The 12,518-nt window shown below is 38.4% G+C and overlaps 1 protein-coding gene across 1 annotated transcript; it reads left to right on the top strand.

Annotated features, from left to right (window-relative positions):
• Window positions 1-10,639: 10,639 nt before the first annotated feature.
• LOC308521799 (small integral membrane protein 27-like) lies at window positions 10,640-10,798 on the top strand (the record flags this gene model as incomplete). Its single annotated transcript, XM_081094907.1, has 1 exon — window positions 10,640-10,798. One exon carries the CDS (start codon window positions 10,640-10,642, stop codon window positions 10,796-10,798), a length of 159 nt encoding a protein of 52 aa, XP_080951033.1.
• Window positions 10,799-12,518: the final 1,720 nt, after the last annotated feature.

The following is a 12,518-nucleotide window of genomic DNA, read 5'->3' as shown; positions in this document are numbered from 1 at the left end:
AAAAATGTCTTCTGATACATTTCTGATCAAGTCCAGATAACTCTCCTATACATACAAAATAAAAAATGAGCAAAGCAAGCCAGAAGCAAGTGAAGATCATAGGGGTCCAGCCATTTCTGCTAATCAGCCCAGGAGCTTCTGCTGCTTCAGCTGTTTATTTATTACTAGAGGCCAGGTACACAAAAATTTGTGCACTCGGGAGGGGGGTCCCCTCAGCCTGGTCTATGCCCTCTTGCAGTCTGGGACCCCTCGGAGGATGTCCACCTGTTGGCTTAGGCCTGCTCCCTGGGGGATCGGGCCCAAGCTGGCAGTCAGACATCCCTCCGGCAGCCCGACAGCCCTCAGGGGATGTCCACTTGCCAGCTGGGAGCAGGCCTAAGCTGCAGTCGGACATCCTTAGCGCTGCTGAGGAGGTGGGAGAGGCTCCCACCACCACCGCTGTACTAGCAGCCATCAGCTTGGCTTGTGGCTGAGCAGAGCTCCCCCTATGGGAGCTCACTGACCACCAAGGGGCAGCTCCTGCATTGAGCATCTGCCCCCTGGTGGTCAGTGTGTGTCATAGTGACCACTCATTCCCAGTCATTCTGCTGTTAGGGTCAGTTTGCATATTACCTTTTTATTGTATAGATTATTTTGAGGGACTCAGAAGCCAGGTTGCTGCAGCTGCACAAAGCTAAAGCAGCTCCTGTGCTCAGTTTAATCTGAGCACCACAGCAGATCACTAGTTTAAAGAATACACTTTGTAAATATCAATGTGAAGGAGTTTGTCCACTTGGGATCATGGTGATCCTGGGCATTCACTGAATAATTATTTGCTGTACTGATGATGCCACAAAATGCTCAAAGTTACCGATATGAAGTGGACATCTTTAAAACTTTCAGAGGAACAAAATAATTTTAAACTAACAAAATATTTTGGAAATTTCAGACTTTCTGTACTTTGGGTAAATTTTTTTTGAATGTGCTATAAAACATGTACTCTCTACTCTCTCACATTCTCTTTGGTGAGGCATCCTTGTATCTGTTTTTCCAACATGAAAACTTAGAGAGAGGGTAAGTGACTTGTCCAGTATTACACAGTGAGTCAGAGGGCAGGTTCCTATATGTTCTAGAATTCATCTTCAATATTTTACATGCTTTTCCTGCAACCAAATAACATCTTGAGAACAGACAGCACTTCTTAATACCATGGCACTTGGAATTTATTTAGTGCCTTCGGGAAATAACTCCCATCTCTCTGCGAATTTCACCAGGTAGTGGCACTTGATTAGCTATTTTAATGAAATAACATGAGTTGCTGTAACCCCACTCAACCTCATTTGTAGAAGTGAAAATACTGACTTATCCTTGACTCTCCAATCTTAACTGCCCTTCAACGATCATTGGCTGTAGTGTGGAAAGGTTACAAACTGTTCCGGGCAGGCCCATCACCCACAATACATCATGTGCCCAGTAACTTCTCAGAATAACTTGGGTTTATTTCTCTTTCGCTCTGAAAAGCCAAGGGATCCCTTAGGAAAGAAATCTCAAAATCCATGTTACCAAAAGTTCTGGAAAGCTTAGAAAAGAAGTCAAACATTCCACACTCGCAGATCAGACTGCAAAATATCTTGACTGCTAGAGAATCCTTGGGGAGATCACATATGAAAAAATATATTCCAATGCAATGCTGTCTCCGGAGGAGGGTGAACCACACAGAGTCTCAAATCCTGAAAATAGGACACTCTCCTGGCACTCCCTCCTGAAAAAATAGCTACTTGTTGGAGAAGAAAAAATCCTGCAATTATCCACCACCAGATTTCTGGAATCCAGCTCACCTAAGCTATTTTTTTCCCCTCCTACTCTGAGAGCACAATGAACGCTGCCGTCAGAGGACTAATGCTCCGTTCTCCCCCACATTGTTTCGCTTCCTCCCGCATGAAACCTGAAGCAGGGGACTGGAGAGGCTTCAGGAGCCTCTTCCCGCGATCACTTCACAGGCTGCAAGGTGACAGCTTCGCCAGGGACTAATGCAGTCCGACATAATTGAATGTGGCCTGGAGCAAAGCAGCTGCCTGCAGCCACTCTTGATTGTAGCTGTCATCAGGTAGCGCCTGCTGCCGGGAAGTACATTCCAGCGGAGCGCGTCCCGTCCCACCACTCAGCGCCGCGGTGATAGCTTATTTACCCTCGCGCGGCGACCACAGTTTTGTAGTTAACAATTGTCAGTATCACACCGCTGAGTGAGTGCAGACACCGGGCCTTTGAATTATCAATAATCTTTTTAGTGGTCGCGCTTTCTCTCTCTTTCTCTCTTGCTCCCTTTCCTCTGGAATGAAATTGTACCCCAGAATTGTTTACTCGCCAGAACTGGACTTGATTTAAAAGTTCTACTCCATCTGCTTTTTTTTTTTTTACTTTGTTTCATTTGCTGGATTTGGCATTTCTCTACATACCAAACAACAGAAAAAAAAACACCCGAAAAATGCTCCTACTTCTTCTGTGTATTACATCTCACAAGATTATCTGCTGTATTCAGTCTTATTAGTAGAGTTAAAAGTAGTTGACATTTCTGGATTTCTGTATGTGATTACGAAAGCTCATGTATGCTAATGAATAATGATTCAAAGTATTTTATATGCTTTCTTCCAACTAGATAGACACAGATTATTTTAGGGGGCCAGGTTAAAGTCTGTGCAAATAATTTCAGGGTAAGCATGTTATATGCAAATAAAGTAATATGCAATAAAATAAACATGTAGCTATGTATTTAGTATTTGGACATTTACCTATAAAAAAGCAAGCTGTGTCATTCAGTAACTTGAGGTACAAGTGAATTGAAGATGGAAAAAAAATCAGAATGATTTGGTTTTTGTAAATTATTTTGTTTTATTAATTTTGTATTCTTGACTTAATTATTTAGTGTTTTAAAATCATATACATATCTCTAATTTATTTGCACCCACTTGACTTTAAGATACAAATAAAATTCCTCACATAACATTTGCTGCAATTAATCTTTTCTTAGAATTAAATTCTAATAGTGGATTGTGGTGTGAGCTTTATATTACAGAAAGGTAAATGCTGATGTTCCTAAGACTAATTGAAGCATACAGATGTCAGATGTTAATGCTAAAAAAAGGAGAGCTGAATTCTTGAAACCAATGTAAAACTTACTCTTTTCTTGCAAAGTTCTATTGTTTCCTCACTACCACACCCCATGCAATTGTTAGTTTCTCTAATTAAATATTGTTTATATCGACCTCCTGTGGTATCAATGCAACCCCTTAGCTCCTTGGGGGAGGTAGGAGAGTAGGGGTGGGAGTGGGAGAGTAGTGGGGTGGGAATGGATTCTTAAGTATTTGATAAAAATATTTCAAATCTGTGGCTAAGGTAATATCTGAATGACCAGGTTCAAATGCAGCCAGATTGTCATTTGATTAGAACACTAGTACCAATATTTTTGTTCTTTGCTGTAAAGCTAAGTCATGGCTAAATCAGGTACTATTTACTGTTCAGCCCCATAGATCCATGTTTCTAAACTTAACCAGGGTGTAGAAAGTCAAACTGTATTATCTGCTGAATTCTAACAGTAAGATAGACAATAAAAGTGGCTTTTCAAATCATAAAATATCCCCTTTAAGGTCCCTATAATTGGGATAGAGGAGCAGAGATTCACATTTAAGTGTGAGGTGCAGTTTTAGAAAAAAAGGCAACTTCCAAAGTGGACGGCTTCTTCTCAGATGGGCATGCACAGTGCAGAAGTTTGATATCATAAGGATTAAAGCCCAGTTCTGATTCATAAATGGTAAGTCTCCAAGGTGCCCTCTCCTACTCACCCTGGAAACAAATAAGAGATCATATTATGCTCCTCCATCAAAATTCTTCTATTAACCTGATCATTTAGAACCAATAGAGAGTGTCCACATTGAATTCCATCTGTCTTCAGAGGTTCAATGTCATGAGTTGCTGTTCACAGCCTACTTTACTTTGCCTGAAAAATAAAATGCATATCTGTGATTACCTTTTAGATATTAATATGCATCCACATAAGTATATAAATATAACAATAATATCTACACATATAAATACAAAAAAAATTCTCAGTGAAAGGGTACACGAAATTTAATTAGTAAATGAATCCAAAGTGTATTAGGAGAGATAGTGGTGGTTAGCATTTGAGTTGGGAATGTTTTGATACCGCGAAATGTCTTTTCATGTAGTTTCTACACAGATAGAAGAAGTGGTCTGCAAACATTCCGGGACCCTAAACTTTTTATTTTAATTATTGAGAGCATGGCATTAGTCTTAGATGTAGGACATAATGATCTCATATATATGTCTATTTTGTGAAATGGCTACCATCCACCCATTTAGTTAACACCCATCAGCACACACAGATACAATTTATTTTTTCCCTCGGGAGGAGAACTTTCACAATCAGCTCTCCTAGCTGTGATGTGTCAACACTGCAGTGCAATGTCTAACACATTGTTTTATAGATGCTCTCTTTGCCAGGGTATGTTCATTGCAAATCACAGCCGAAATTATTTGCTAGTGATTCTTCTATTTTAGTTCTTAAAAATATACTTTTTGTATTCTTTCACGTGTGTGGTGGTCAAGGGCAGTCTATTTTTTTTCCTCAACAAATGAGGACTATGCATGTTTACCTGGCCAGATAGGTGTAGGCAATCTATATTCTTCCTGTGCTTTGCTTTAAAACTCATTGCATTATACTGTCAGTGATCAGTCAACTTACCATTAATCAAGATAACAGATACCAGCAGCAACTGTAGCTTTTTAAAACTTATCTCACATTATTTAGCAACTTTAAACCCGTTTGGCAATGGAGATATATAGGAGTGCTTTCAGGTGATTAACTTAGAGCTTCCACTGTAAAAGAGCAAAATAGTTATAAGCTACAGGCAGAACTGATCACCATCATACGCTGTTTAAGACGAACTTTTAAAGTGACATCAGGACTAGTAAAAACAGGGGACCAAACATCGTTCCACCTTTTAAAATACCTCCGTGGGGTGCAGCCCTCTCGGTGAGCCAGGGGAAGGCAAGGCGTGAGCCCCGTGCTTGCTACCTGGCTGCGGACAATGAGCCTGTTCATCGCTGCGGAGAGACACAACTTTGCTGTATTTCCACGAACATGAAAAAGGTGTATTTTTAGGAGTCGGCCAACTATGACTAGTCTGCTGTCAGGTTGTATTTAGATTTGGGGAAGGCTGGGTGAGGATTGAAACCACTTGTTTCTCTCTCTTTCTCTACTTGTCACTGCAATAAAGTTGGCTCTGGCTCCAGGGAGCCCTCGGTAAAGTACAATGCCCAGGGCTATGGGAGATGGAGGCCTCAATAACTGATATGAAAGGTCCTTAATTAAGCACTTAGCATTTCAAGGCAGTCATCACGGCTCGCCCACAGCCGAGCTGGCAGTCCGTCACCGCCGATAGGCCACCTAGAAGACTAACGTGAGTTGAGCTCAGTCTTTTGTACTGGAGGCGAGCCGCCCCGAGGCACAGGCTGATCCGGTGACCCTCCCAGATACACTTTCTCTGCCGGAAGGAACGGGATATCGGATGTGACAACACGGCAGCCAGGGAAAGGATTTCCCCGCCCCCCATCCCAGTCCCCAGCCCCACCTCCCCCCAGGATCAGGGATTTGAGGAGAAAGTTAGAATGACAGTGGCACTTTCTTGGCTCAGCAGATCAGTATGAATATCACTGAACCCAATGAATGAATAATGATGAATGTATTATGAAGCAAAAGCGAAACCCCCTCATTGCAAAATGTCAATTATTCTGCAATTACCCAGGGCCCCGAAAAAGTTAAATAGGAAAGAAACATTTCCTTTCTCCTCCTCCCCACCCCAGCGCATATTGCTCTGGGCATGAGAAACCAGAATCAACATAAATGTTTATCTTTGTATTAAGGAGCTGGGGGACTTGGCAGCATTAAAATGGAAAGGGTTAATGGAATGAACTATAGATTAAATTGTAAAGCAATCAAAGAAAACCAAACAGTTTATAGCAGACAACCATCTTCTGGTGTTTGGGTCTGTGTCAAGCCATGGATGTGGAAAATTAAAGCCATACTGAGAAGGGAAATGAACCATGTCTAATACATCCCCAGCAATAAAATGTTTTCACTAGGACTGTAAAACTGGGGCTTACATTAGGAAAAAGAAAATCAAACTATATGTCAATTCCACATCATGGGACATGAAGTGTCCACAAAAATTTATATTACTATTTAGAAGTGTTTCATTCTGGTGTTTTATTGTGATTGGATGCGCCCTCCTCAGTATCTTTTGACTGGTATGAAAATGATTTGAACTACTTTTTTAGCATTTATTTTACATCTATTACCTGTTCTATTACTTTTTATTATTTTATTGTGCTTGTGTAGAGGATTTTGCACAGTTTTCATTATAATGTAACATTAAGTCAATTTATTTGTGTATTACATGCTGTATAATTGCACCTTTTTCTAGAACAATTTGGATTTCATTATCTAACAAATCAGCACTGTTACATTTCTAAAAGCTCTCGTTAGCAATCAAGTGCATGTTCAAAGTAGGGCAGCAGAGGTCAAGTTTGCACTAAAAAGATTCCTCCATAATGCTGGGACTGTTTGAACATCGGATGAAGGTCATATTGAAAAGAGGGAAAGACTTGTTTCTTTGAGAAAATATTTAATTATTCACTATTGTACTAGGTTAAGATCAATAAGGATCAATACTGCAAGAAAAGACATCTTGTAGAACAAAGGGTTCTGACATGGAACAGATAAGAGTGAGATATAGATCATGGAATATACAAATTAATCCAGGAAAAATGTCAATTGTAACTGTGTTTGGCTTATTATTATAAAGGCTATCAAGATACCATTTGGATGCTTAGTTTACAAAGGCTATAAATTGTAAAACTACCAGGCACAATGACGTGTACATATGTTTTTACATAGCTATTTTCATAAACTGGTCTATGCCTAACACAGAGGTGGCATAAATTATTTCAGCAGTCATGTAGGTAAAGTGTAAAACACTGAAAAAGAAAAATAAAAGCCCTGCGATCACTAAGAAGTTGAATAAGTTGTCAAATCATTAACAGAATATGGATTGATGTTTTATAGGCCTAATTATATTTTACATTTTTAATAAATTAGGATGTAAAGATGGTAAGATCTTTGAGACCACATTTCTAGACTACATACTGGCTATTTATCCCATATTATTTTGGAGTGTTTGTTAAGTTGTCATGAGTGTTTGCCTTTTTGTTCCTCATTGGACTTGTAGTGGTCAAGATAGTGACCACCTGATACTTCTACAGTAGTATCTCTCATCTGTGGTTTCAGTTATCTGTGGTCAACTATGGTCCAAAAATATTAAATGGAAAATGCCATAAATAATTCATAAGTATCCTTTGTGATATTTTGCATACACAGCAACTCAAACTGTTGGGAAAAACAAGAAACAGCAATGACAAAATGCATCCATGCATTAATGGCTGAAGTAAACAAATGAAACTTTCAAGTTAATATCTTCTTTGTCTGCTTTAGTGTCTTCAATTTTGCTCTTCTACACTTTCAGCTTTGAGCTATCCTCTTCCTAATGTTGTGGTGTATTTATACCCCTGGATTTTGGATATACTCTAGTGACACAAAAGTCAATCTATGAGCCTCTATTTTAAATCAGCTCTTCCTTCCTTCTGTAAAAGTGCCCGGTGCTGGCAGTTTATGGCCTTCATGCTAATAGCCATGTATTTCTGCTCTCACCAACTGAATTGTATGGTTACCAAAAGTTAGTTCTATCCCCCTCCCCCAAATTTGTACTTTTCATTGTAATTATCTAGTGCAAGTGTTATAACAACCAATAAAAAATATGCCAAATATTTTTCTCTGTGAAAACTGTTGAACACTTTAAGAAGACTTGATCAAATAAATTGCAATAAAAGATTTTCAACCTTCTTGAGGAAAAAACTCAGTCTCAACTCTGTACACATTGTTTTGCAGATCTAATTAAGAACTCAATTCTAAAGAAATCCAAACTAAAAATAGTAGACAATACTTTATGGGCATGAATTTTGCTGTAAAAATAAGAACTCTAATTAGAAGATCTATATTCAAAGAAAAGATCTTGGCCCTGCTTCAAAAGAGTGATACATGAATAAATGGATATTAATATATACTAAGTTAAAACAAGTTTTTAATGGCTATATATATCATTACTAGGACCCTATTTATAATAGTGCTATACATAGTGCTAATTAAGCTTAAGGATTCCTAAGAACTATATGGACAGAAAAAATCAATTTAAGTACATGTCACAACAGAAATCTTAATATATAGATTTGTATGCATCATTTAAATATATATCCAAGCAAATCAAAATATAATTGCTCATGGAAAATGTGAGCTAACACTTATACTTTCACATTGATAAATTAATAAGCACTATTTCAACTTCCTAGTTAAATTGAGAAATACTTAAATAAATTTTGAAAGTTAAAAAGTAACTACTTAAAAAAGTCCCAAATGAACCACAATAGACTATATTTTCTGAATTATGAAAAAGGAAAGAAAAGAATGAAGACCTACTGCCAAAGGTAGGAAAAATGAACTATTTACAATAAAAATAAATTACAAATATAGCCCTACCTGGTTTGGCTCAGTGGATAGAGTGTCAGCCTGTGGACTGAAGGGTCCCAGGTTTGATTCTGGCTGAGGGCACATGCCAGGGTTGCAGGCTCGATCCCCAGTAGGGGGCATGCAAGAGGCAGCCAATCAATGATTCTCTCTCATCATTAATATTTCTCTTTCTCTCCCCCTCACTTCCTCTCTGAAATAAATAAAAATATGTTTTTTAAAATTTACAAATATAAAACCAAGAACACATATATAGAATAATATATGCTATATGTGATATAAGATATATAATGATCGAAAATAATTATATAAAGTGTAATGAATTTGTATGCTTCAAATTACACAGCAGATATTGATACTTTAGAAGAATTCTATTAAAATTTTGTGGCAACATTAGTATCTATTATAAAATATTTTCATTTTTGAGAAACATTTATGGCATTCTTCTCAAAATGGGGTTTAGAGCACCTATTAGATTTTATACTTATTTATTTTTAAAATATTATTTTATTGATTTCAGAGAGGAAGTGAGAGGGAGATAGAAACATCAATGATGAGAGAGAATCATTGATCAGCTGCCTCCTACACACCTCCTAATGGGGACTGAGCCCAAAACCTGGGCATGTGCCCTGACCACAAGTCAAACCTTGACTTCCTAGTTCATAAGTCGACGCTCAACCACTGAGCCACACCAGCCGGCACATCAATTAGATTTTAAACAAAACTAAAAAGTCAGTGCAAATGTTAGTTAAAAACTGAATATATGTATTACCTAATGTAGCTATTCCAAACCATAGTTTTTTAGGGTGGTACCTGAGAATATGGTTTAGCTATTTAGGTTATTTTTGACTAACAGTGATCTACAAAATTAGTGATAATTAGCTCTAGACTGTATGTTTGAAAAGGAAAACCAGAAGCTTCTGTTTGAAGATGGGAGATAGAACATGTTTATTTCTGCTCCTCTAAAGAGCCCTCTGAAATGTTATAAAAGGAATAAACACATATAAACCCATAGAAGTAGATAATAGATAAAAATAGATAATAGTAGATAAAAGTTGAAGAACAAGAGAGTGTGCTTGAGGCGTTAAGAGGTCTCAGTAATTCTGAAAGATGAAAAGCAGACACAAGCATGATAATTCATGTAGTAGGACAAAGAAAGACACAACTTTGATATTCATAAAGGAGAATATCAGCAAGGGAGTCAATTTGCCTCTTAGAAACTTACAGAGGCTTAGATCTAGGAGAAACCAGAGTGCAAGGTGAGAAATGTGGATAAAGAAAGGACGGCCTGTTGAAAATTTATATGTAGGATAACCAACCCACGGTCCCTCCCTCATCCAACATAGATGATAACACAGTCACAAGTTTAGTCCCTCCACTCCCTGAACACCATAGGCAAGAGATTGGAGGTTTATTCTCTGGAGAAAGGGAGTGGCCTCAGAGGAAAGAACTCCACATTATTTTTGTGCTGTTCAATTAGCAAATTGGCTGGTATTCTGATGAACCTAAAATCAAGTGCAAAAGTCAATAATTCTGCAACAGAAAACTTCTAATCAGCTGCTTAGTGCATTGTAATTCTGGCTATTCAACCAAGGATTATCAAACATTTGAGAAAATTCTTCACTATGAAAGAGGGACACTAAAGGAGGAGAATAATGATATGGAGAAGCAAGGCATAATAAATTCTAATAAAAGGCATCTGCAAAAGTATTGACTCATAAATTTACAAAGAGTAGAAAGTTGTGATAAAGACAAAAAATCAAAGAACAATTCCCCAAATAAAAAATTGAAACAAGTGGTAAGATAAGCTAGAAGAAACCTATTAGTTAGTAGAACAAAAAGACAGTGAGAAAGCAAACAGAACAAGAAACAAAAGAGACATAAAATATTATTTTTTAAAGTTCAATACCTGAGGTAGGATGGCCGCCGCCCGACAGCCGCTGCCCCGGAGGTCACTCTAGGCCGGCAGGCCTGCCCGTTCCCGCGGATCACCGTGGTCTCCTTATCATGAGGCCAGTGAGTCGCCGCACCCTGGACCGGATTTATTCCGTGTTGCTCCTCACGATCGTATTACTTTCCTGGGGATATGTCATCTATGCATCGACAGTAGCCGCTCGACGACAACTAAGGAAGAAATACCCTGACAAAATATTCGGGAATGAATGAAATTTTTAATTCCTCTAGATTTTATTCTATGCAAATACTTCACTTTAAGCTTACCTGACACATGTCTATATTTAAAGTAAAATCCATAATATAAAGTTTTCAAATTTATTATTGCATACAGTCCTTTATAATAAACCATGAATGTGCTAACTTTTCCAATACGTGTACTTTTAGTTCTCATATAACAAAGCAACCTAGAGACACAGCGGACTCTCATAGCCAGTTAGCCTGGAGGTCAAATCACCCCCGGTATTGCCGACAACAATCAAGGCTTAACTACAACAAGACTGCGCACAAAGACCACTAGGGGGTGCACCAAGAAAAGATAAAAAAATGCGGAGACAAAGAAACAGGACGCAAATGTCAGAAATGGAAGATATAGAGCTCAAAACCACACTTTTAAGGTCTCTCAAGAACTGTCTAGAAACCGCGGATAAATGTAGTGAGATCCTCAAGAAATCTAATGAGACCCTCAATGTTGTGATAAAGAACCAACTAGAAATTAAGCATACACTGACTGCAATAAAGAATATTATACGGACACCCAACAGCAGACCAGAGGAGCGCAAGAATCAAGTCAAAGATTCGAAATGCGAAGAAGCAAAAAACACCCAACCGGAAAAGCAAAATGAAAAAAGAATCCGAAAATACGAAGATAGTGTCAGGAGCCTCTGAGACAGCTTCAAGCGTACCAACATCAGAATTATAGGGGTGCCAGAAGATGAGAGAGACCAAGATATTGAAAACCTATTTGAAGAAATAATGACAGAAAACTTACCCCACCTAGTGAAAGAAATAGACTTACAGATCCAAGAAGCGCAGAGAACCCCAAACAAAAGGAATCCAAAGAGGACCACACCAAGACACATCATAATTAAAATGCCAAGAGCAAAAGACAAAGAGAGAATCTTAAAAGCAGCAAGAGAAAGAAAGTCAGTTACCTACAAGGGAATACCCATACGACTGTCAGCTGATTTCTCAACAGAAACTTTGCAGGCCAGAAGGGAGTGGCAAGAAATATTCAAAGTGATGAATACCAAGAACCTACAACCAAGACTACTTTATCCAGCAAAGCTATCATTCAGAACTCAAGGTCAGATAAAGAGCTTCACAGATAAGGAAAAGCTAAAGGAGTTCATCACCACCAAACCAGTATTATATGAAATGCTGAAAGGGATCCTTTAAGAAGAGGAAGAAGAAGAAAAAGGTAAAGATATAAATTATGAACAACAAATATGCATCTATCAACAAGTGAATCTAAGAATCAAGTGAATAAATAATCTGGTGATCATAATAGAATCAGGGACACAGAAAGGGAATGGACTGACTATTCTTGGGGGGGAAAGGGGTGTGGGAGTTGCGGGAAGAGACTGGACAAAAATCGAGCACCTATGGATGAGGACAGTGGGTGGGGAGTGAGGGCAGAGGGTGGGGCGGGAACTGGGAGGAGGGGAGTTATGGGGGGAAAAAAGAGGAACAAATGTAATAATCTGAACAATAAAGATTTAATTTAAAAAAAAAAAAACAACAAAAAAAGTTCAATACCTGAAATATAGGATCTTTCAAATGAGGGAAGAGAGAAACCTAGGGGGAAAAGTCATCAAAGAAATAATGGAAGAAAATTTTCCTGACTTGAAGGTAAGGAGGCTGTGCATCTGTGCTGTCTAATAAGGTAATCATTTGCTGCAGATAGTTACCCACAAAAACCCACAAGAGAATC

This window comes from Myotis nattereri, assembly GCF_964212035.1.
Source record: "Myotis nattereri genome assembly, chromosome: 6".
Lineage (NCBI taxonomy): Eukaryota > Metazoa > Chordata > Mammalia > Chiroptera > Vespertilionidae > Myotis > Myotis nattereri.
The sequence above is the reverse complement of the archived record's forward strand: the minus strand, read 5'-3'. Positions and strand labels throughout refer to the sequence as shown.